This window comes from Hipposideros armiger, unplaced genomic scaffold, assembly GCF_001890085.2.
Source record: "Hipposideros armiger isolate ML-2016 unplaced genomic scaffold, ASM189008v1 scaffold_164, whole genome shotgun sequence".
Taxonomy (NCBI): domain Eukaryota; kingdom Metazoa; phylum Chordata; class Mammalia; order Chiroptera; family Hipposideridae; genus Hipposideros; species Hipposideros armiger.
In genome coordinates this window covers 2237082-2263031 of record NW_017731514.1, presented here as the reverse complement: position 1 = coordinate 2263031, position 25950 = coordinate 2237082, and the positions used below count along the sequence as shown (strand labels likewise).

At 57.6% G+C, this 25950-nt stretch overlaps 1 protein-coding gene across 3 annotated transcripts in view; it reads right to left on the bottom strand.

The window, feature by feature from the left end:
* TBC1D22A (TBC1 domain family member 22A) overlaps positions 1–25950 on the bottom strand; it is a 285991-nt gene that overhangs the window by 73486 nt on the left and 186555 nt on the right. Inside the window, exons 11-12 of one of the 3 annotated variants that reach the window (XM_019651701.1) lie at positions 12044–12171; positions 10287–10991 (exon numbers count right to left, since the gene is read on the bottom strand). The exons of 1 other annotated variant lie outside the window; for it this stretch is intronic. In XM_019651701.1, the coding sequence (XP_019507246.1) occupies positions 10500–10991; positions 12044–12171 (620 nt within the window). In that variant the 3' untranslated portion in view covers positions 10287–10499. Of the gene's footprint in view, positions 1–10286; positions 10992–12043; positions 12172–25950 lie in introns of those variants that run through there. One more of the 3 variants, XM_019651702.1, reaches the window with a different exon arrangement.

The window sequence follows — 25950 nt, the reverse complement described above, 5'->3', positions numbered from 1 at the left end:
CTCCCAGACTAAGTCCTGGCAGAGCAGTGGGGCAGCCGGGGGTGGCCTCACCCAGGACCTTCTCCAGCTGTTTCCTTGTTCTTACTTTTGTCCTCTGGGCTGACAGCCACCTAGCCTCTCACTTAGGGGACAGGTGGATGAGTCCCTTAACCCACTTACACAGAGGAAGGCCAGCTCGAGTGGCCTGGGAAGAGGCAATGCCAGCCGCCAGGCTGGAGCAAAGCCCAGGCTTCTGAGACGAACACCTCCTGGGGCCGTGAACAAAGCGACCCAGCAGATGTGGCAGCAGACAGGGGGCCAGAGCCTCAGCAGGGCCTGGCCGGGGGACCACGGAGCTGACGGGGGGGCAGCGCTGCTCCCCACACCCTTCCTCTAGGGCCCGGCCGCCCTGGCCTGCAGATGCTGAGTGAGGCCTAAGGGGCCGTGTGCCGACCCCACCAAACATGCTTCCCCAGCTCAATGTCCTGCAAACAGGACGGTCTGCATGGCGCCTACCAGCTCACGGAGCAGCCCCTGAGGTGGGTCCTAAGGTCCTGTGAACACCATCACGAGGCCACTGGCCTTGGTCCCTGCTCTACCTGGACTCTCCTCCCTACTGAGGGTCCCCTGAGGGCACCTGGTCCTGTGCTCCCCTCCTCAGCGCAGGTGCACACCTTGCACAGGTCACCAATTCAATCCTTTAGCACCACAATTTAGATCACTGGTGATGGAAACATTAGAATTTCTATCAGGACATGAACTAGCTAAATAAAAACCCACCTGTCACAAAAGCATGTCAGTAACCACTGTAAAAGTGTGTTATTCGCATTTAACATGTAACCTTGACACCTTTCCTTGTCAGTTCCCCTCCCGGCCTTGTCATATACATACGACAGTCACGAAGGCAGCAGTTTAAAGCTTAGCAAAAATGCAACGGAGCCGTTCTCCTCAGTGTGGCCTTGTGGGAGGCCTCCAGCCTGTCTCACCTCACACTCCTGCAGACGAGACCCCAGGGGGCCCAGCCAGCAGCTCCGGCAGCTCTGCTTAAGGATGCGAGGGTCCAGAGCTGAGGTCCGGAGGGGACCTGGGGTTTATTGGTTCTAATCCCTTGTGGGCTAAAACCTGGACAAGGCTGGGGACATATGCCAGGGAGGCCCCTGCCCGTTGAGCCGCGACTCTAGCAGGAAGACATTTTGAATATTAAGCCCTGTTACTTCTACCACGGATCCCAGGTACACATCCCGAGTCACAAAGACCCGTCCCGATGCCAACACCAGGGCCCAGCCCTCAGGCGGGGGCAGCCGTGTCCAGCATCTTCCTGGCCAAGCCTCCACCCTCACCCTTCACACCCGACGCGAGCACTAGCCCCCAGCTGGCCTGTTACTCGTTCACCCAACAGGTGTTCCTGGTCATCTCCTGGTGACTAAGGGACGAAGGGGCCTGTGCCAGCGAGTGTACAGCCTGAGAGGACCCGGGGGTGCGTGTCCCCGACAGGGAAGTGATGGGACGTGCATGCCTCCAGCAAGGACTGAGTGGTACAGAGCTGAGTGAGGCCACTGATGCCTGCATGGCGCCAACAGAGCTGGAGCCAGATAATCTGGTGATGTCTGGGGGTTTCAAAGATTTTATCTGTTTGAAGTTAGAAATCAGACTAGACTGTTGAGCAAATCACTCTTCTTGCTCTGCGGACAACTCAGGTTTCACCTGCAAAGGGAGGAGACGCTGGCCGTGTCAGTGAGTGACGGGAAGGGAGCCGACAGGCGTCGCAAGGCCCCACCTGGACAGTCGCCTGCTCCCAGGCAGCACCTGGCCCGACGTGCAGGAGGGAACCAGCCCGCAGAGGGAAGAAACCGCCTCCATGGTCCCCAGCCCTGAGTAAGCTCTGATAAGACCCAACCTGACTGAAATATGAAGAGAGAAAGGCTCAGAGTCACTAAGGGCGTTCTAGACACTTCTTTAAACACTCCCTCTCAATCCCAGGGGCCCTGGCTTTACTTCTCTGAAAGACTGGATACCGGCTCTTCCGGCCCCGCCCCGCACACTTATCAGCAGCAATCCCAGCCTTGCCAATATTCTCCTTTCTAATCCGTCCCCAGCTGACAGTGATCTGCCGCTTCTGGAGGGAGGGAAGCTTACAGCCGCAAATCCTAATGGGCTTATGAAAAAGGGTATTGTAATGAGGCCACTTCTCCAGTTTCTTTAGCTTAACCCGGTCCCCGTCAGCTCTGACGCCACCTGACGCACGGAGGAATCAGCACTCCATGCCCTGGAAGGCTCAGGAAGCCACCGGGCTGTCCCAGGGCACGGGCCACACACACACCAGAGTGTGTGTTATAGTGGCTGGGTGGATGGACGGACAGACAGGCAACGGATGGACTGACAGAAGGACTATGTCATTAGCAGGTATGCCCCCTTTGGGCTCAAAAAAGTGTTAGCAGAACTAACTTGCATTTCCAATTACAACGTAATGCAGGTCCATGGCCTGACAGGCTGGATGCCACATTCAAAATGACTTCTGGGAAGGTGTCCCCCCCACCCCAACCTTTGCAAAAAAAATTGATTTTAGTGGGTGCCCCGCCGTGCTCAGTCTGTACTGGGAACCAGGGGCAGATCTGAACACAAAGAGCCCCAGTCCCAGGCTGCACCCACCCCGCTGACAGCGGCCACCACAGGCCGCCGGCCCCGACTGTCCCAGCACGAGCTCCAGGCCTGGCCCAGCTGCCCTTGGCGCCCCCGCACCTCCAGGTCCAGCAGGGCCCAGACACCAAGAGGCCTGACAGAACGCCTCCTTTCCACTCCCTCTCTCCACTCCGTCCTGCCCAGTCTTGCCCAACTCAGTAAGTGCCACCTAAACCACCTACTGACACCAAAAACCTGGTGTGTTCATTATCTTTTCCTGTATAACAAATCACACACACCTTACTGGTACAAGATGCCTTATCTCGCCATTTCTGTGGGTCAGAGCCGGGTTCTCTGGCTCAGGGTCTCTCACAGGCGGTATGGAGTCCAGGGGTCGGCCGGGCTGTGGTCATCTCAGGGCTCCGAGGGCGGACCTGTTCCCAAGCTCGCTCAAGTGGCTCATGGTGGCCTCAGGTCCTCACTGGCTGATGCCAGCGACGCGGAGGGGCCACGGCGCAGCTCACAATGTGGCAGCCGCTTTCCTGAGAGAGCCAGAGCCACAGACAGCAAGACGGAAGTCACAGCAGGAGAGGTGACAGTCCAACACTCTGCCACATTCCGTTTGTTGGAAGTGAGTCACGGGTCCAGCCCATACTCAAGGGCTGGCCATAGGAGGGCGTGACCCCAGGCAGCAGGTGTCGTCCGGCCCTTCCAGGTGCCGCCACCACCTGGGCTAGTCATTCCTTCTTCAGCACGTCCCTCTGACGCCACCTCAAAAGCCAAGGTCAACAGAAAGCCTGGGAACACAGACAGTTTATTTCCCACCAGATTTCAGACTGAAGACGTCCTTGACATCAGGTGCTAGGACCTCAGTGCTGCCTGGTTATTGCAAATCCAGCCTTTCCGTGTCGTCCCCACAGACGGCTTCTGACGGGCACAGCCACGTCTCGCCCCCAGCGCTGCAGGGGCTCCCAGGCCATCCCAGCACACCCCGCCCGTCACTGCCCCCTTGTCCCTGACCAGCTCACGGCAGCCGTCCTGTGCTGGCCAGGGCTTGAAATGCTCTCCTCTGAACAGCTCTCCTGGAAGCTTCCATCACGGGGAGCAGGTCTACTTCAGGGCCACCCCTCCGCGATGCCCTCCCAGCCCACGAGCTACGCGGTGCTAGTCCCCGGCCGGCACCAGGAATGTGCGTCAGTGACCGCGCCTGGTTTGCTGCAGGCCCCGCGCTGGATGTGGCTGTCTGAGCTCAGGGCCCACGTCCTCCATGGCTCTGTCCCAGGGCTGAGAACAGGGCCGGGCCCTCAGCAGGTGCTCCGTAAATGTGTCCACTGTATGGCGCAGGGGCTCCTACAGGCGAACGATCGATCAACTTCCCGAGAGATGCTAGGAATTTGCTCAAGGGCATGGCAGCCCCACTCCAGCCACCTCTAACTCAGCTTCTCCAGGGGTGGTGAAAACTGGACTGGCCACGCAGCAGGAAACTGCAACAGATGGGGGAATTTCACCTAGCACAGAGGGCAAGGACCAGGTGCCATGGGAGCTAGCGCAGGAGATGGGTGTCAGGGCGTGCAGCTGTCTGCGGCAGCCCCTCAGGGGTCCGGCGGTGCAGGGGGCAGCTGGTCTTCTAAGGGCCGCGGCCCCTGATCGTGGCCAGGAGCTGTGGAACGCAGGCCTGTGTCTCAGAAGGGCCAGGCCAACGGAACCCTGAGCTCTTCCACGGCATGGAAAGCAAGATGCTGTGACCCCAAGTCCAGTGTCCCTTCTTCATCTTTCTCTCCACCCGCGGCTCAGCGGGCAGGGTGCCCGCTACGCAGGCCACAGCCCCACACCCACTGCGCCCTGCAGGGCGCTCTGGCCAGGGAAGAAGAGATGTGGAGAAACGGTGGCAGCCCCTGGCGGCTGGACCTGCTCCGGCCGTGCTGCGCCCAGAGTAACAGACCTGACCCGCCCTCACACTCTTACCCTGGGCACTGGGCACAGTGTCCTGCAGGGGTTGGCAGGTATGGAATGCAGCACAGCATGGAAGGCATAGCACCTGGGGCGAGTCCCTTGATCTCCGAGACGCCCAGGTGTAATTTCTATAAAAACCGGGTAAGAGAGAGCCTGGCAATAACACAGAAAGCGTGCAGCTCCATGGCTGACACAACAGCACAGCAATGGAGACGACGGGAGGAACGCCATCTTCTCCAGCGCCCACTGTGTGCTCAGCGCTTCCCCTGCCTGAGTGTGGACGTGCCCGGCACGGCCCATGGCGGCCCTCTCTGCAGGGAAAGGCTTGCTGGCACATGGCCACCCTGCCGTGCTCCTGGCCACAACCGCAGGGCAGCACACGGCCCCGGCGGCCCATGGGCTGAAACACTGACTGTGGGCCCGTCACAGGAGACGGCCACCAACCCCTGCACTGGGAACATCTCACTGACCCAACAGCAATCCCGCAGGTGAGCGCAGGAGAGCGGGCTGCCCACGGCCCTGCGGTGAGTGCCCAGCTAGGACGCACATTCAGTTCTTCCGGAGCCTGAGGGGCTGCAGAGGAGCGTCCACTGGGACCCCCATGAAATGTCCCAGCAAGTCCTTTCCTTGTGGCCCTGGGTCACTGTGACTGCAGGTGGGCGACCTGGAGCTTTGCTGGGATAAAATGCCCTCCAGACTGATGGCCTTCGCGCCATGTCCCCCACATGGCGTGTGCGGGGGCCCTGCCTGAGGAGGTGGCGCCCCAGACGGACGGTGTGTGACCCAAAGCTGAGGGGACCCGGCGCCACATTTCCTGTCCTGTGATTGACAGCCCACCCTATAGCAGTGGTGACAACAGATGCCCTTTGGGATGTGGGCAGTGGAAGTGTCTTAATCAGAATTCAAGTGGCCTTTGGATCCCACCAGGAAGGGATTTAATAAATGTCTTCAGCCAAATGAAGCCACCCTGCAATACTCGCTGGACGGAAGAAAATTCTTTCTTTCCTTCAAACAAAATGACTGTGGGCAAGGTGGGCAACGTGCAGACTCTGCAGGTCCCCTCAGTGCCCCCGCATTTGCACACGGGTCCCCTGCCCCTTCCCAGAGCACCACGTCCATTCACAGCCACTGGCCACAAGGGCCTGTTCAATTTCAATTTCAATGAGTCAAAATTAAGTAAATTTAAAAATCAATTCCTCAGTCACATTTTTCAAGTGTGGAATAGTCCCATGTGCCTCAAAGCTTTCCTACGGGGCATGCCCACCTCCTAGAACCTTCTGGGGGTGGCTGCTCTGGACTCTTTCCTTTGACTTCTCACCCCCCAACCTTTTCCCCTCCTCCCTAGGGCGCCCCCGCCCGGCCCCCCTCCACCTAGTCCAGGCTGGCTGCACTCTCTTCTCCCTCTGCCTTCCCTACCTGGGACCCGCTCACGGGTTCCCTTCTCTTTTAAGGCTGAATAACATTCCACTGTGTGTGTTTTGTATACATTTATCCATTCATCCACTGACGGACACTTAGGTTATTTCCACATCTTGGCTGCTGTAAATAATGCCGCCGTGAACATGAGGGTACAGGTATCTCTTTGAGATAACAATTTCATTTACTTTGGATAAATAAATTCAGTAAAGTTGCAGGATAAAAAAATCAATATACAAAAATCAGTTGCATTTTATGCAGTAAGAATGAACTATCAGAAAAAGAAGTTAAGAAAACAATCCCATTTACAATAGCATCAAAAAGAATAAAATACTTAGGAATAAATTTAACCCAGGGGGTGAATGATCTGTACGCTGAAAACTACAAAACACAGATGAAAGAAGCCGAAGAAGATACAAACAAACCAAACACTATCCCGCGTTTGCAGACTGGAAGAACTGACGCTGCGAAATGTCCAAACTACCCAAAGTAATCTTCAGGTTCACTGCAGTCCTATCAAAATTCCAGTGGCATTTTCACAGAATGAGAAAAACAAACCTCAACCTCATATGGAACCACAACAGACCCCAAATAGCTAAGCAGTCTTAAGCTGGCTGATATTCTCATGCCATTTAATAAAAATGAACACTTCAGTCTTCTGCCCTCCAGGAAATCTGCATTTGTCGACCCCTCAGGCCTGTCTCCTCCCCAGCAAGGTCCCCAGTGGACGTCCCACTCAGAGAAACAAAGTAGCAGCACCCAGACACCGGGAGACAGTCCCATGCCCCGCCCCCCCCCCATGCCTGCAGGACCAGAGCCCATCCCAGCGAGCACCTGGGGAGCCCAGGACCCTGGGCCGGTGCACAGGGCACACCCACCTGCATCCGCTTGGAGGAGGCTGAGCAGACAAAAAAGGCGGCTACTGTCGGAGGGCCTGTGAGTGACAGGATGTGTGTGTGTGTGGGGGGGCCTGCAGACGCCGTAGCCGACGCCGTAGCCCAGGCCTCCAGAGGTAAAGTGCAACCAGGAGGTGGGAAGGGAGCGTGGCTGTCACTCGCCTCTGGGCTCTCTCAGGACTCAGGACTGCAGGGACAGGCCAGGGAGCAGGCCCTGGGCTTCTGAAAGCAGAGCCCCAAGAGCCCTGAGCCAGGACACTGTCCTGGGCCTGCGGTGTGCAGATGAGACAGAAGCCTCACTGTGGCCATTTTTCCAGAGAACGTGCATGAATCCCAAGGTGGCAGGGGCGCTGAGGCCGCAATGCTGCAGGGCTCCCTGCCTGGGGCAGCTCCGAGTGAGGACAGGGCATGGAGCGCGGGCAGCTGAGGCGTCACATGGACCAACTGCAGCATCCCCTGGTGCCATCAGCCAGCCGGGGCCCCTGGAGTCAGAGCTCCTCAAAAGCACAGCCGAGCTGACTTCCTGCCACGAGCTCAACCTCCCACCCACAAAGGCCACAGAGGGAAGGTCCCAGGTACACGGAGGGGTGACTGGCAGGGTTCCAGCCTCAGGGCCTGCGGCTCCACAGCGTGAGTCCAACAGGGAGAAGGCACCTGGGCACAGGTCACACGACAGGGGTCAGCCCAGAGGGGCACCTGTTATGACTGAACAGTGTCCCCCCCACCCCCAGATTCATAGGTTGAAGCCCTAATCCCCAAAGGGACCATATGTGGAGACGGGGCCTCTAAGGGAAGGGTAAGCAGGTCATAAGGTGGGGCCCTGATCCCAGAGGGCTGCTGTCCCTATAAGAATGGGGGGACTCCAGGGATCTCTCCATGTGAGCACAGAGGACAGGCCACATGAGGACACGTGAGAAGGTGGCCGTCTACAAGCCAGGAAGAGAGTCCTCACCAGGAACCAGCTTTGCAGACACTTTGATCTTGGACACTTTTGATCTTCTCCCAGGTCCCAGCTCAAACCTCCAGGAAGAGGCTGTCCCCAACCTCCAACCTTCCACCTCTGACCTCTGCAGCACAAACGGCAGCTCCAGTGCCTTTTATTCCTTCACAACGGTTTGCATGTTCGTGCCCTACCATCGTCACCACCTCAGTTTCTTCAGCACCAGGACTGCAAAAGCAGCAGTTCAGCTCCCTCCTGGGCTCCAGAAGGTCCCCTCTCCTGTCCATCCTGCACGACTCATCCCAAAATGCCCCTTTCCCTCATTCTCCACTCAGAAGCAACTCCTCACACCCTGATTCCACTGTCCTTACAGCATCTCTTCCTGCCAACACTGACCGTGTATTCGCCACAGGTCATTTCTTTACATGTCCGTCATCTCCCCACTGGAACATGAGAGCTGAGGGGCCCGCCCAGGATCTGTGCCTCCCCAAAACCCCGCACAGTGCTTGGTGTACACTGGGCACCCGACACAAATCTGTGGAAGAGACGTTGGCATGGGTGGGGAGTGAAGCCGCTGACCAGAGGCCAGGAAGGCACCACCCTGGGCACACGGTCCCCACCAGAGCCGTCCAGGACCCGGCCTGCATGCCAGGCCTTCTGACACCCGGCCCACCTCCCGGGTGGCAGCGAACAGGGCTCTTCTTTCACTCGCCTATTCTGACCCTGAATGTAACGGATTTATTTCTGAATTCAAATAAAGAACAAGAAAACATGTGCCAGTCACCCTCCAGCACTTCCGTCCGTGACGTTAAATCCTGAGGCAGCACTAACGTGGAGGCCACCCCACTGGGGAAGGACACACACCCGCCGTCACAGAATCACTCTCACACGTTCCCCAGGGTTGGGCACTGATGCTCAGACCTGCTTCCTCAGAGCAACTCCTGACAAGGACACGCATGTGACCTCTGCTGCCTCATTTCAGGCCAGGCCATGGAACACGCCGGAGGAACCACGGCGGAGTTTGTAGGAGGAAGACGCCTGCACACTGGGAGGCTGAGAGGCTGCTGGACATGCTGTGAGATGCATTTGATTGTTAGCAAATGGCTCCCAGAGAAGGAAACTGCTCAGCTGAAGGCCAAGGGCCCTTTGCCGTCCTCCCCTCCAACGTGGAGAGGAGAGGCCAGAGAACTGCAGCCAGCGAGCCTCCAGGAACCCACCCCCAGCACGACGGCAAAGTCCCCCCAGGGCCAAACGGATGCCAGCACCAGGACAGCGCTCTCGGAGACAGACAGAGGACGTCGCATCAGAATGTGCGATCCCAGCTGCACAGCCCAGTGCGACAGCGGTCGGACTGGAAACACCCATTTGATCTTCCTGTCACCTTCATGCCTGCGCTCACCCACTTGAAAGCAAAGCCTCTCGCCTGCTTAGGCACACAGACCAGGCAAGTCAGGGTTACCGGGAGGAGAAGCGAGGGCCGGGAGGAAACAGGGCAAACGAGAGCACGCCCCGGCAGGCCAGGACACCAGGGGCACTACGAAAGGTGGCCCCAGCTCTACAGCTGCCGACCAACCAGCAAGGAAACAAGCTCAGGGGTTTCCCTCTCATGTGAGGTCACCAAAACACAGGCTCCGGGTCCGGCCGAGGGCAGGGTGCGTCCCTACACAGTCCAGGGCTAGAGAGAAAGGCAAGCCGGTGTCTCAGGGCGTATGGAGACCTGGCCACCGGCTCCTGCGGCCGAGGCTCTGGGAGATGGAAGGCCCACTCCGCCCAGGGCAGCCCACAGCCAGACCACGTCTGGTGCGGGTCAGGCCACACGCCAAGGGAGCAGGGGCCATCTCCCTGCTGTGTGGGCAATTTCTGACTGTGCTTTTTAAGTGCCTTTTTTCACACTTGTGCCATTATCTAGTTAGCGGCCTGGGATGGGGTAGGTGCTTATCTACTTGTTTAACCTTTTGTTGATGTGTCCCAGAAAACTTTCAGTTGCCTTGTAAGGTGTTAAAGAGTTACTGAAACCTGTTATGGCCCAGCTAATAAACACCGTTTAGGGAAGAGGAATCACCAATCGCCATCCTATGATTGCTCTGTATTTTCATTGCCAAAAGATGCAATGCAATTTCATGGTTACTTGGGCCTGTAAAATAAAAATACCCCCAATTTTTAAGATATGAAAAGGTTTATGACCAGGGGACATCAGTTTAAGAATGAGTCCATAGTACAAACGAGTCAATTCATGACAAAATTTAATTTCAGGAAAATTAACTCAATAAAGGTGTCACACTTGTGCTTATATTTTAATACCTATTAGGTGTTTTAGGGAACTGGTGAAGGAGCGTGGACGCACAGATCCGTTTTCTGGCTCCCTAAAATGCAACTGACTTAATATCTAATTTATCCATAATGGGGACAGAACGAACAGGAACTCTGCTTAATGAGGGGCCAGGTCCTGAACAGCCTAACCCATCATAAATGGCGAGCATTCGCAATTTACGGGAGATTAAGTTCTGCTTCCTGAGACCTCGTCAACAGCCCCCGGCTGTCGGCCACTTTACCCAACGGCCCAGGAAAGGCTTTATGTCCCAACAAATGTTAGCGGCCAGAAATTCTGTCGCTGCCGAAGAACCTAGAAAGCAAAATCAAAGCGCGGGATTTGGACGCAACGCACTGACTCTTCCTAATTTCTACAGCGGGAGTCATCAGAATAGACGAGCTGCAAGAAGGAAAAGCAAAGCCAAACACGGGGCTTCAGAGCCACGACACACGCCCAGGGACCGGGGCATGCGGGCCGGCGGCAGGAACGAAGCTTTGGGTATTGTTCCAGAGGACATGAAAACTAGGAGCAGCGGGCCACGCAAGTCGGCAGTCAGAGCTCCCTGTCCCAGGGGAAGAACACAGTCCAGACCAAGGCGTCCTTCAATTGGGGAGGAGGAGGGAGACCCTTCCAGCCTGCCACCACCATCTCCACAGCCGTCCACGCGCAAGGCTCTGACCCGGAGCCCAATCCCGCGCCTGGGACTAACACAAGACGCCGCCCCTGGAGCTCCCCTGTCCATCTCTGAAGGCAGCTGTCCCCGTCCAAGGTGGAGAAGGGCAGCGCCCACTGCAGGAGAAAGCCTGCGCTCGGAGTGAAGCATGAACTCCAGCCTCCACGGGGATTCGACTCCCAATCCCGCTATCATGCCTGCCACCTGTGAGCGAGGATGAAAGGCCGCGTGTCACCCCGCAGCATAGCCTCAGCTTCCGCAAACATCGCTGGCAAAATGAAAAGGTGCTAGAATAAGCAATGGGACATTCGAGGGAACAAAGGTGGTTTGTTCCGGAAAACTCAATCTCCTGAAGAAATGAGTTTCATCAAAATTGGTGGCGAGTAGAAAATTTCATATTGCACTAAATCTGTCAGTGATTTTTTGAAAACCTTTATTATGAGTAACTCAAAACACAGCCAGCACGTGAGTCTAAGTGTGAGTGTTTCTGGCAGGTGTGGCTGAGACCCACCCAGAGTGACAAGTACCCCATCATCCCCCTAGGACCCTGCCAACATGTAAATTGCTAGCAAGCACTGGGATGGGGACGCTGTCACCACACAGCTGGAATGACATTCAGCTACAACAGAATCATAGAAAGTTCTTTTTTCCTGTTTTACATCTACTCAGATGACAAGAACATCGAAATTTGACTTTTAAAAGACCTCAGATTGGGCCGGCCGAGTGGTGCGTTGGTTAAGAACTGGCTTGGGACACCAGAGGGCCCCAGTTTGGAACCCACATATGAGGGCCAGTGACACTACCTTCTACAGCTAAGATGCTGAACAACAGCTCAACCTGGAGCTGGGCTGCCCTGAGTCGCCGGCGACTGCAGGTGGGTTGCCATGGGCTACCGTGTGTAGCCAGCAGCCGCCATGAGCGGCTGTCCAGAAGCCGGCGCCTGATCTGCTTCACCCGGGAAGAGCGCAATGATGGTGCCAACTTGGGCCAGTGAAGTGACGTCCTCCACAACTAGACTGAAGAACAAAACTGAAGAGCAACTTGTCTGTTCCCCTTCCCCCAATTCCCCAATAAAAATATTTAAAAAAAAATAAATGAAATAAAATAAAAGACCTCAGATCAATGGAGAGGAAGGTTTGAAGGCAGAACCAAGGGCGGCACGCAGTCCCCAGCAGAGGGAGCACGGAGGACCCGCCAGTCCCTGGTGGGAGGGGCCAGGACGGCTGGCCCCTGGTGGGAAGGACAGGAGCACTCACCTGGTAGGTGTCCCACAAGCGGATGGTGCAACGGAGGGGCACCTCCCTCATCAGCAGGTTGTTCATCCAGCGGAAGGCGAACTGTAGGTACCTCACCTCGTGCTGGTCCAGGTGCCGGTGGACTTGCTCTGAGGAAACAAACACAGGCCGGAGGCTGTCAGGGAGAGCCCTGTGCAGGTCCCTCCACAGCCACGTGGTCTGTGCCCAAGGCCCGTGCCCACCCACAACCATCGCCAGGGACCCCAAGCAACGTCCCTCGAGGAGCAAAGAAGGCATTTCTATTAGAAGACTTCACAGTTCGCTCTTCCTCGAGGAAAACAAACATGGGTGGTGACCATGACGAGAGCTCCACGTGCTGAGTGCGCGCCACGTCGCGGAAGCCATACCCCACACCCCACACCCAGTAAGAAGGTCGAGGACACCTGCCTTACGGGCAAGCACACTGGTCTGAGAGGCTCCTGTCGGGCCCACGGGCAGAGGCCCCTTCTCCTGCGCAGGGTGGGCCCACCAGACGGGAGGAGACGAGCTCCCGGCTCCCGAAGACGACCGGCTCCAACCTCACCCAGGCAAACGCCCACCTGCTCCCTGCGGGCCCGGCCAGAGAGCGCCAAGTGGGGCACGGCCCTGAGCCCTGGGCCAGTGCCGCTGGATTCCAGGTCCGGGGCACCGTGAAGATGGCTGGGCCTCTGGGAAGAACCAGGCTTTACAACCAGCATTTCCTGGGCACACGATCGCCTATCCGCCGTGAAATCACCTGCCCCTCCGCGTCGCGCGGCAGCAACACAGCTTAGATCGCTGAGTTGCCGGCCCAGACCCCTCTGCCGGGCTGTCAAAAGCCTTCCCTGCGAAAGCCTTCCCTTCTGTCGGAAAGGCTTCGGAGCTCCGTGAAGCTCCACGTGTGTGGATCTGAATGTCACTGCAGGAAGCAAAGGCCCGGTGATCATGGCAACCACACTCCCATTCTCTAACGGGCCGCCCATGACCTTCCAGTCGGAAGGGCCTGGGAAGTACAGTGCAGCTTTATAACGCAGTCAGTGCTGCTGACTGATCCACACGGCTTCCTTCAATCGGGGCCACCCAAGTGTCACTAAAACCCTCCCTCCAGCCACGTGTTCTTCAGCCTCCTGAGTCACAGACACCTCGGTCCCTCCAGGGCTCCACTTCCCCGGGGGCCTGCCCTGAAAAGCGACCCTGAAGAAAGTACACAGGTTTTACAGTTTTCCCAAAGAAAGTTCTAGAAATGGCCAATAAACAAGCGTAAGAGAGAAGTTAGTGCACTGTCGTTTGCTGGTTTGTTTTGACTCGTGTTCCGATAACTTGCAATACTGCAGAAACAAGGCTCTCCTGACCACTAAGCTCGAGGAAGGGGGACTTGCGGGGTGGGAGGACCTGCCCTGACTCCCGCCATCCTACAGATGGGACGTGGCTGGGAGGCGCTCTCCCCACAGGAGACGGGGCTCTGTCGGCGCCCACAGACAAGCTCTGGGCAGCTCTGGTTCCTGGAACTTGAGCCAGTTTCTTCACTGCCTCTGCTCTCACTGTCACCCCAACACGTCACCCCACCCCCAAAAGGCGGCCGTCCTTGGCTGACCAGAGCTCACACACCTGAGCAGCCCCAGCTCAGGAGGCCGGGTGTGGAGGCAGTGAGGGCTGGGCATGAGGCCCCGTCAATGCTGTGGAACAGGCAGCAACACAAGGTCACTTCCCACCAGACAGTGACCTGTTACAAGGGCTCCCCTCTGAGCCCCTGCAGCCAGCTGGGAGCCAGCTACCAGGGAAGGGGTGGCGGCTTTGCAAGAGGCTGATGGGACCAGGTGCAGGGACCCCAGAGGCCCCAGCCTGCACATGCTGCCTCCGCAGGGACAAATTTGGGACCGAGGGCTCCAGGTGAGCACAGGGCAGGCCTGGGCTCAGGGTGCCGGGGCCAGGAAGCAGGCAGCCGGGAGGAGCCGGCAGGGGGGCTTCTCAGGCTGGGGTCTGCTCACCCCGTAGTCAGCTCCTATGGGCAGGGCTGCTCTCCCTGGACGGGTGGTTCCTGTGCCAGGGGAGGGGTGCCTCACTCTGCTAATCTGACGGGCTCTGGCACAGGCCCGTGCAAACATGATGGAACCCTGCATTTCTGCATTAGCAAAGCCCCATTTGTCCTCCCCGTGAAAGCAGAGGCACCAGGGGCTGGAAAGGGCTGGGAGTCGGGGAACCTGCCGGGGTCAGGACGAGAGTCGGCTGGAAGCAAACAGGGTACCTTAGGGCAGTGAGGACAGATCACCCTGAGAAATCTAAAATCCTCCTTATACTAAAACAAAAACAAATACGCATTACGGCATGAAGGCAATTAATCATCGTTAGTTTTTTGGATAAAACCTAACATTTCAATGACATTTCTTTTTGCACTGGGCCTCTCCAGCTCCAGCTCCCAAGCCCCCCCTCCCACCACCACAGATGAGGGCTTGTCCCCCCACCTTAGGGCACTGGCGAGGGAACAGGGAAGAGAGGGTCGAGGAGTCCGGGCCTCAGCGCCAGGCCAGCTCATTGGTTGGTGGGCTTGACAGGGGTGCAATCAAGGCTGACTTAGGGTGACCTCAGGGTTCCCACACAGAGCTGGGCATCTTCCTGATCTCGGTAGCTGTTAAAATACAGGTTGTAAGGCTCAGCTCGACTTTCTCAACCAGAATCTTCTAGGTAGGATCTGCGAATCTGTATGTAATCAGCTCTCCAGCCACATACCTGTGCTGGGGACCCTCAAGGGGCAAATTACACCAGGAAGCAGCACCCAACAGCCCCCAGGGGCAGACAGGACCCCAGCTTCCCACACAGGGTCCCCGTGACAGAGGCTCCCCCCCAGGACAGGGCTGGTGGAACCCAGACGTGGTGTGGCATTGAAGTTTCCATAACAGACTTCTAATCAACTTACGTTTTATCAAATGCATTTATTTTTTAAATGAACTTAATTTCATGACCAAAAACAAGCTGCCCTTGCTCTGGTGGAGGGTGAAGTGACGAGGGAACTGTCGCCTGTAAGGCGCTGGGTGGAGCCTCTACGGGGAGGAGACCCAGCAGAACCGATGGCACAGCTTTCACTGAGACAAGCACAAGGACACAAAGGGGCCGTCCTCTCCCTGTGTCCCTGGCCTGTCATCCCGGGGGCGCTTAACGCCATGAGGGGTGTCCACTCAAATGACACGCAGTTTGAGAAACACTGGCCCACAGAATAAAGCTGGAATGCCTTAGGAGGAACCTCCCTTCTCAGCCCTCACTCCTGCCCCCACGCCCCGTGTGTGCTCAGGTGGCCCCAGGTGCCCGATGCTGCCCGGCCACAGGACGAGCCTGCTCTGCCAGGGCTGCAGCCTCCCAGCCCATCCCCGTCCAGGGCAGAACGCGAGCACACCCTCTGACGCCCCCGCGGTCCGCAGCCCCCTCTTCTTGGCTCTACAAACACCCCGGTAAAGTGTTTATCGCCGTGTACTGGGCTTCACCGCCGAGGGGTCCGTGCCCACCCCTGGGAAGTGGGCTGCTCTGGGGTCCAGTGCCCGAGCCACCTTTGTTTCTCCAGCCCCTGGTACATACTAGGTGCCAAATGAGAAAGCGAGTGAGTTGAGTGAATGAACGAAGAAAATGTGCAACCGAAAACATGCAGAGACCTGATTTGTTGGTCCTATTTCTCCACATGGCAATACTGAGAAGTTTTCCAACAGTGCAGTGGAACATTCTGTTGTTTTTAAAGAATTAAGATGTATTTCTAACCTGAAATTATCAGCAGCTACAAAACTAAACCTCTAGAAAGTTCTTCAGGGCCCTAAGAGGCCCCTCCACCCAGAGCTGACCTTTGCCCCTTCCCCAAGGGCAGAAGCCCGGCCGGCAGGGACAGCCAGTCCCTGTCTCAGCCCAGGGGACTGACCCCAAGGGAGGAGCGCTGCTGGTCACCGTGAAATTCAAACATGACAAACACTTGAAAACCAGCAGTTGAGAAAATGACTAAATTTACTGAACAAGACTCTTTTACACAGAAAAAGAGGAATGTGCTGCAAAGAACCCGCAGCTGGCAGCGTGGGAAGAGCAGGCTCGCCGATGGTGACAGCTCTGAAGAGGCACCAGGAAGGAGGGGCCGCTGCAGGGGCCGCGTCCCGGGCTGCAGCCGGGCCTGCCGGGTGGCTCCTGGTCCTCCCTGGGCACTCCCAGCCGGCCGCTCTAGGAGCGCAAGTGGGCTGCAGCCAGTGCCCAGTCCTGACAGGTGCCAGCCAGAGACAAGCGCGGCGTAGGTCAGTGGCCTGGGGCCTCCTGGGCAGAGGCCAGCCCACCGTCCCCACTGGTCTCCAGCACTGGCACAGCACAGCCCCAGCGCCCCCAAAGTCAGCCGTGGCAACGTCACATTGTAATAATCAGGAAGGAAGTGCCAACTCCAAGTTTACTAACATGGATTCAAGTGATTTTGTAGCAGGTTCCAGGACTCCTGGATGCTGGCTCACATGCCCTCTGTCCCACGGTAACAGTTTGTTAGCTGGGGAACTGCACCGCCCAGTGTACTGACCAGCAGCCGTTACCCAGGCTCTCACTGGAGCCCCAGCAGGAGCCCAGCTTGCAGGGCTGGGTCTTTCCTGGACCGTGACTTCCCGCAGGGCTGGGACCTTGTCTGGGCCGCAGGCTGGCACGGAGCCTGGCCTGGCGTGTGCTCAGTGCTCGGCACGGTTGTTAGACACACAGGACCGGGCCAGGGGCTGGGTGCCCTTAGGACACAGGGACAGGGTGACCGCTTGGGGAGGAGCTGCCCACAGCGAGGGACACACACCCGCCGCAGCCGTCCCACCAGGACCAGGCTTTGCCTGCAGCGCTTCCAGCACACGAGGAGAAGATGCCATTTTTTGAACTGGGAAAACCAACAGCTCTAATATGTGCCTGGGAAGCACACGACACCTTTCTAAGGTAACCGGCAAGCAAACCGATTTGGAAAATTAAACTCATATTTCTGGAACATCTGCCACTGAAGTATCCTAACTGAACAGAGTAAACATTAACCCTTTCTCTTCTGTGGTGAGTCCCACCTGAGGCCCCGCCTGCAACAGGTATAAGAGCGGGAAGCCCTCGGCCCCTCCCATGCGATGTGGAGGGAGGCGGCGTCTCAGGCTTGGCCAGAAGGAGCCCAACCCCACAGGTGACAACCAGCTGCCTTGCACCAACCACCCACGGGGCAGGCCCCTGACCCGGGGACACGCTCACCTACGAGGCAGGCTGAGTGACCTGTCAAAGGGACATGCAAGGCAGCCGCAGACTGAAGACAGAACCCAAGATTGTCCCTTTCCGTGAAATGACCCCACGTTGCCAGATGGGTGCCCGGACTCGCCCTGTGTCTCCAGGGACCAGAAACCTGGGCACAGCCACCGCCCTCTGCAGAGCACAGCCCGGCCCATTTGGGAAAGTGTGGGGCACAGAATGACCAGAAACCGGACGCAGTGTTAACCCCGGGGCCTCGGTCCTTCCAGCACAGAAGCTCCCCATCCAGCAGCTCCTCAGGGAAGATTTATCAGGGGCTTCCACAGGTGTGCACTGCCTGTGAAGGTGACACTGCAGGGGATACCAGGCCTGTGACCTGCCCTCCAGGAACTTGGTGACTTGTAGGAGAGACAGAAAGAAAATTCAGCCTGAAGCCTCAAAGTTGCTTGTTTCATCAGAATTACTGACTTTGAACTACTGTCCTGAGTGCCTGGCCTTCTCTCGGCACCATGCAGGCCCCAGAGAGGAATTGCAGAGGCGAACACGTGCCCGTCTGGTGGAGAAGTGTGCCCTGAGGTGACACCACGAGGTCCCAGGGTGGCACCTCACTCTGGCTGGGCAGCGACCCCTGGACCCGGATTCAGGCCCACGGGAGCTTCCGTGCCTTCTCACGTGGAGGTGGCCGGCCATTCTTCACCAGTGACGGGGCTTCTCCGGAAGTAAATAATGAAGAGTGACAAAGCATGTCAGCCACTGGCTCTCTGCCTTCTAACGCGCATCATGAGTGTCTGGCGAGGCTGCCTCCTGTTTTGAACACGTCGGAAAATGGACCACTAAACTGCAAACGTTCCTTTCAACATCTGTACATCAGAGCTGCAAAGGTATGCACCGGACAGACCCATTTCCCGTTTTATCATCGTGAGGAGATGCCCTTCCACTGGCCCAGGTCATGCAGTGAGCAGTCCTTCTGAATGTGAAAGGTCTACGTCGCTGCGAAGGAGTGTCCCCAGAGTGAGTGAGCAGGCAGGTGCAAGATTTCTGTCATAAAGCCCCTCTGGGGCAGGGCGGCGTTGCTACTGTCGAGTCACTAGGAAGGTACCTGTCGCACCAGCACGCAGGAAAGGCCACCGTAATATTTTCAGGACACGTTTCTCAGCACTTTCGGTAGCAGATCTGCACACCGAAAATTCTGCTGAGACATCTTGTCTTCTTGATTAAAAATAAATTATGCAAACACATTGTATCCCAGGAACTATGCTAAAAAGGAAAATAAAAACCATGTATCCCACTGACTTGGCATAAAAAACACATACGTTTACGCAGGTTAGACACCGCTCAGATGTATTTGCCCAAAAGGGAGCATAATTGCTCACACTTAGATACCTGACAAAGAAAACCTTTCAAAGGCCCTCTGCGAGGCTGACAGCAGCCATGGACGCCTCGGCTTCTGCCGGGCGGCATGAATGGGCTCTGATTTGCAAGAACATTTCATCCTCTAATCAGTTAAAAGATAAAAAGGAACAAAAGCCAGCGCCAACTGACAGTGAGCACGGGCCTCTTTGCAGCCAAGAAGGCCTCGTTCTGGGCTTGCCCACCCCCTCGTTTGCAGGATTGGGTTTATGTTAACAGTTAGCAGCTAGAAAAGAGTCAGGTCCCAAGAGAACCAGGGCTGAGCCACAGCCAGCGGCCGGAGGCCCCGGGGCCCAGCGCTGCGCCCAGCAGGACGAGGAGCTGAGACGGGGGCGGGCAACAGGGAGTTGCAGAGCTGGGATGGCTTAGGTTCAAATACCAGGGCAGATTCTGGAAAGTTCCACAGGCTCTCAGCGCCCCAGGTCCTCTCCTGGAGAGCGAGGGGCTCCAGCTCCCCCACAGCGCTCTCTCAGGAAAGTTGCTGGCATGATGGCTGCCGCTCCGTGGGCACTGGACAGCTGCCAGGCCCTTCTCTGCGCTGTGGCCAAGAAGAGAGAACAAAGGCTGCCGAGCTTGGCTCAGAAACAAGCCCGGGAGGGAGGCTCTGGCCGCAGCGAGCCGCGGCCTCCGCTGACCGGCCATCTCGGTACACAGCGGCCGGCGGACCGGCTTCCCAAGGCGTGGACCGGTGGGTCCACCTCAGGGCTCTCGGACTCTTCTCCACACGACACGGTGAGGACAGGATTAACGACAGGGAAGAAAGCGGCCAGGCTGCGGCCAGCACCAGCCAGGGGGGCGCCTGTCCGTCCTGACAGGGCTGTGGCCCGAGGGGCTGACATGACGAGGCTGGGGGACACCTGGGCCGGTCCCACAGCACAGGCCAGACCCTGGGACGCACCGAGGGGCTGGGCTTAGGGAAGTCTGGCTCCAGGGCCGTTCTCCGACCTCGGCCGCTGGGCTCGTCGGGAAACCGTTTCCTTATGCGGACACGCTGCCGCCTCTCCACACCGGCCATTACTGCGTCAAGAAACATGGCTTCCCTCAGAGGTTACTGTGGAAATCAGCAGGAAGTGAGCTTTAGTTAGAAAATTGAACGCCCTCTCAGGAATGTGCAGAAGCTGTAAAGTGAGAAAGCCAGGCCCTCGGCCTGTGCCAAGAGCCCAGAACCCCGGCAGACCCTCAGGTGACGGGACAGCTCCACGCCCGCCTCGTCCTCCTGGAGTGAAGAGAACCCGTGAGGCTGGGTTCCCAGAAGCACATGTGTCGCGTCAAACACTGGAGGTGTCGTTTCGTGGTGACTCTGGAGGCACCTCCTGTGTACAGCAGAGAACGGGAACGGCCCCTGTCCCCCTTCCTGGGAGGGAGGCTATATCCTCGGAGGAGTATCTGTTATGCTAAGGAGGTGGCTGTGAGGAGGGCCTCAGCAGCTTCAAGGTGGGGGCTGCTCGCCACGACGACATGATTACAGGGTCGGGGCTCTCAGCTGCCAGACCTCGGAGAGAAGACAGGAGCTGGAGACTGAGTTCAATCACGGGGCCATGACCCCGTCCATCGAGCGCGTGATGAAACCCCAATAAAAACTCTGGGCGTGCAGCTCAGCAGAGCTTCCCAGCTGGCGAGCACACGGGGCACTGGGGGTGCAGCATGGCCTGACGCCACGGGGCAGAGAGCGCCCCGTCCCTAGGACCCTCCCAGCTTGTCCTACGCCTCCCTTCATTCGGCTGGTCCTCAATCTGCACCCCTTACAGTGAAGCTATCATCACAGACAGTATGGTGCTTTCCTGGGCTCTGAGAGCCATTCTAGTGAATTGCTGCACCTGAGGGGTCATGGGAACTGCTGAACTTATAGCCACTTGGTCAGGAGTGCACGTGGCCTGGGGACCACAGAGGTGTGGCTGGCTTCTAAAGTCAGGACAGTCTCATGGACAACTGAGCCCTTAACCTAAGGGGTCTGACACTGGCTCCGGGTGGTCAGTGGCAGAACTGACACCCACGTGGGCACAGAGTGCTGCCACCACCAGAAAGTGGCCCTGAGGCTGCGAGGCACAGACCCCAGGGCAGAGGCCAAACCGCAGGTACGCGTTCTCAGACTGACTCCTCCAAGGCTGGTTAACGTCAAGGTCATGCTACACGCCTGCCATCTTCTCAGCCGCTCCACACGGCTGGGGCTGCGGCGGTCAGACCCCGAAGGCCGCTAACCGTTCACACGACAGACTGATGTGGTTGCAGCACAACCGCAGGCAGGTCACCCAGAGCCACCGCCAGGCCTTGGGGACAGGGCCTCGCGCTCAGGACCCCAGCACAAACAGAAGCATGGAATGAAATCAAGCCTCCGGATGGGTCCCAGGAAACAGCATTTACCTGACACCACAACACACCATCTTTCCATCTCTGGCGAGGTGCTAGGTATGTTTTTCTGACAGTAACATAGTTTAAAATCCACGTTCCTCTAGAACTACACAGAATTCGGGCGACAAGCTATTAAATCTTCCTCACTTCACAGATGCGCTCACGAGCTCTCAACAGGCGCCTCCAAAGCAGGGCTGTTTCCGTCTGAAGAAGCGACAACACAGATGACTGACGAGACGACAATGCAGATGGTGGAGCAGCTTCCGGGGGCCCGAGGCCAAGTGGGCGCGTGTGGCTCAGGGCGACCCAGGAAGAGAGCGTGCTGGACCCAGCACGGGGCGCACGGAGCAGGCGGGGCCCAGTTCCCAGCTCCACCCCCACCTCCACAAGGCTCTGTGTGGGGACGCAGTGCAGGCACCGAGGAAGAGTGCCAATCTCAGCTGCCACGTGGCAGGAAGCGTCCGGTCTCAGCCTGGCGGGCGGGGCCTGGCCGGCCACACCAATAGGCAAGGCCCTTTTTTAAAAGGGGAAGAAAGCAGAGAGAAACATCAACTCCTAACTAAAGACCACAATGGCTCAGATAAATAGTTCCCATATCATCCTGCTGTCAGCAAGATGTCAGTAAGAAAGCATTGACATGACCCAAATCTGCAACGAAACTGAAGACATACAGCTTCCCCAGAAGGATTTTCTCTGTGTTGGTGCATTTTAAGACTGAGGATACTGCCACAAAAAACTTCCGAGTCCTGACCCTGACCTGAGACCCCCCGCCTGGTGCTGGCCGGCACCCCCGCCCCCACACTCGGGTCCTCAGCTCTGGCATCACAGCCTCCGGAGGCTTCTCCCGACCTCCCCCAAGCCCGAGAGCTGACAGCCCTTCCTCGGCACACTACAAGGTGGCTGGAGACATCTCTGAGAGCACGGAGACACTTTAGTGGCCTTGGTGGTTTGCACGACTATCTGTCCCATGAAACTGGGGGCTTACAGTGAGCGGAAACCCTCCAGTATTCCTTTCCACGCACAGGACCCAAAGGGCAATCTGTAAAACTTTTCCATGGAAGCGGGACGGCTGCATGGAGGGATGGGCGGGTAAAAGGGGGGTGAGTGGCTGGACCGATGGAGAGGCGAGGACGGAGGAGGCTGTCCCGTGAGTAAAGGGACAGACGGGCGGGCTGGGGGAGCCCAGTGTGCCTACGGAAAAGGGACTTCCCAAAGCAACTTCTGAGGCTCTGCTGTGTTCTTCATCACAAACCATGATGGAGACCAGAGTCTAGTTGAGGGAGCTGATTTGTTTTGAGGAAAAAAGGCGTTTCATTCTATGTCTTTGAGTAGAGACACTAATGTGTAATAAAGATAATAAAAGCGAACCACCTCTATGAGCCCAGGACTATTTATTCTGGTGCGTACCCTCATCAAGGAAGAAAACAGCCGAGCATGGGCAGTCTTACTCAAAGACTTCACAAATTAATGGGAAGTACTCTCGGGCGTACATTTAAAATCGATGGGACGCCAGCTAAGGAGTACGTGTCAAACCGCGGTATTCCAACGCGTGAGGCGAGGACAGGAAGCAGGCCGGTCACCCCGACTCATTCACTCTCCACATTCCTGAGAGTTCTCATCACATCCCTCACCCCTTAAAGCCTCTCGAGGGCCCCCCACGAAGCTCCATTCTGTGGAAGGTGCCCAGCTCCAGACCCGGCCGCTTCTCCCCCACACAGGCGGTGTGTTGCTGAGCATCTAACAACAGGCTGTCTGGGGACGGGGCCCAGCCCGTAGCATCTGCCAATTTCAGTGGCATAAACTCTCCTCCCCTGGCCACGCGGTGATGAATGTCACGGAACCCGGTGAGCTTGGCAGGCCTGAGCCGGCTCGCCCCCCACGCGGCCCCCCTGCGCCGCCCCGCCGATCACACACAGTCCCCCCACACACAGGTCCCACGGCTGTTCTGTCCCCCACCGCCATTCCTTCACCCACCACACAAACCCCTGCGTGAGGTCCCCTCTCCGACCGCCCCTCCCACTCGGGCCAGCACCTCCTGACCCAGCCCGCCTCCTGCCCGGGTGAGAGTCCCTCAGGAGGACTTGTCTCACTCACCATGTGTATCAGGACCCAGCACACGGACAGCTCACAGACGCCTGCTGAGTGTGTGTCAGCCACGTCCCGATTCAGAGCCCACTCAGTCCGAGACGGGGCTGAGGAACTCCGGGAAGAGACCAGCCCAGCAGACGGCCACGGTGAGGCCGACAAAGCCGCATTGTCACCAGCACCGGAAGGTACGCGCCAGGAAAGCAGGGGGTCGCGCGGAATAGTGAGGGCAGCGACGGGCGCTGTGGCCGGTCCGGCTCACATCCGACCCCCAGCCACAGGCCTGGGACGCCACCTCACCGGACAGCTGCTGAGTGACTGGCTGGAACCAAGGCCTCATGTCCTCAGTGCCCACACGGCTACAAAGGTGTGGCTGCGAGACGAGACACGATTCCGGCCGGTGCTTTCTGCCCACAGGAACGATGCAAAAGCAGCGAGAAGATCGTCAAGCAGGAAACGACAGAGTCAAGTGGACTCGCAGATGTCCGCGCAGTGAAGAGCAAGGCATCCGCGTGTACAAAGGGGGCGGCCCTCTCCTCTAATTCAGTCCTTCAGCCAGGCGGCTCAAGGCCCATGGTGCCAGGAGGCCCTGCCACATCCAAGGGCCACCCCAGCAGCATCCCAGCCTCTCAGACCTACATCCAGTCCCGTAGTGTCACTTACTAGGGACACACGAGGGATGACTCTCTGACAGCAGCTCTCTATTCCCTATCTCGCCTCAGCCCCGTGACAACCTGCTGTGTCCCCAGTGTTCCCAAAGGTGTAGCACAATGAATGCCCAATGCCCATGAGTGTGAGTTACAATAGGAGGAATCACAGGTCTGCGTTCCCACAGTTCTGTGACAGCCTGTGCCCACGTGCCAGGGAAGGAGGGATGCCGTGGCCCCAGGAGGACCGGACTTCACAAATCCTCAGCCTGGGCCCCCGCTGCCTGCAGCTGAGAGGGAAGAAGGCCACTCTCTCCTCCTTGCTGCAGCGTGTCCCCAGAGGGCCACCAAGAGCCCCCTCAGCAGAGCGTGGCAGGGGCGGGGACTTCCCACAGGGCAGCATCAGAGAGACTGATGTGCTCACACACACACACACCCACGCACCCACAAACATATGCATACACGTATGCACATACACGTCCCCACAGATATACACGCGCACACGCACACATGCACAGGGCCTCCAGGAGCCCTGGCCGAGGGGCACTGGAGACAAGCAAGGGCTCCAAAGTCACAGACGCCACATTTCATCTGTGTGACTCAGGCAAGTCGTTCCTCTCAGCCTCAGTTTCCCCATGTGTCAAGTGGCGATACCTCACCAGTTGCCATGAGGAATAAATGAAATACAGGCATACGATGCTTCTCAGAGTTCCTGGGACTTGGTGGGGCTCAGTCAGCGGGGAGTACCCCAAGGGCACCTGTGTATGCTAGACATGCGGGCAGACTCGCACCAGCGTGCATGACACTCACTGGCAGCGTCCTGGAGACCACTGGGCCCGCTGCCTGGTCACCCGTCCTACACCAGACGGCAAAAGAGACCGCTGGAGCTACTCCTGAGCATATGCACTCACCTCTCCTCCCGCCTGGTCTTTCACAAAGTGACAAACGGGGCCAAACACGCAAGTGCAAGAGAAGTGCCCAAATCTGAGGGACTTGGAAGCAATGGACAAGCAGTGTCTCCCGCGAGGACCTGAGCAGCTCATGCCTGAGCCAGCACTACAGGAACCCAATAAGTAGCCCAATTTTCACTAACAACCCCACATCCCAAAAACCGATAGCGCCGTGGACCGCTGGGGAGGGTGAGATGGCTGGAACCCAGAGTCCTGGTCCTTAAGAAGCATCTGAACAGGCTCATGCCCACACTGCCCCACCTGGTGGCAGCTCCTACCCCCGCATCCTGTCCTGCCCCCAGAACACAGGAGGTTTATGTCCACGGACCTGAAACCAGCAGAGGCAAGAAGACGAAACTTCAAGAGCTGCGGCCACACGCTCTGCACACACTGTCCCCTTGCAATGGCAGGGGTGCGTGACTGCAGAGGGGAGCTGGGTGAGGCAGCTGGGGAAACACGGGTGAGCAGGGCGCCCTGAAGGGCAGGCCCACCAGGGACCCACAGCCTCGGGTCTGGCGGACCCAGAGGGGGCATCACGGGTCCACCTTTGTAAAGGCAGGAAGTGCCTCCGTGGTCTTTTCCGGCAGGGCTGGCGGCTCACTGGGGTGGGAATGAAAACGGCCTCCGTAACAATAAACCGTCCCCCTCCAGCCCGGCGTGGAAATGACCAGCTGCCAAGGTCGCCTCCCACTCCGATTTTAAGAGGGACATTGGTTCTTTATGGGGAGGGAGATAAAACGACTCACATTCTCCCCAGCAACTTGTGATCACGAACAAAAATGACTTTGGGGAATCATCTCAAAACCAGATTTGATGGCCTACATGCAAAACCAACACTAGTTCTTCTCCTTAAGGTCAAGGAGAGTAAGTGGAAGTCTCTACTTACAATTTAATTAACGAGTCTCGGTTTGGCAATCAAGTCTGAACACCCGTCTCGGGATGGAGGGTCACAGAGAGATCATCATTAGGCGGCGAGCATCTAAATCGTGGCTTGGAGGGTCTCCTGTGCCTGCATGTCCTTCCACTCGGATGGCCGCCACGCTGCCTGTGCGCACGCGCTCCCCACAGGAGCGCAGAGGCAGCTGGCAGCGCTCCTGTTACAGGCCTCTCCACAGCTCCAGAAAGAAAGGAGCAAGAGACAGAGGCAGTGTCTCTAACGCCAGCACTTCCCGCCTCCATGGCCCAGCCCGGGAGGCTGAAGGTGCAGATGTAGGGGGACCCCCTCCCCGAACCACCCGTGGCTCGGCTATAACAGGAGCTC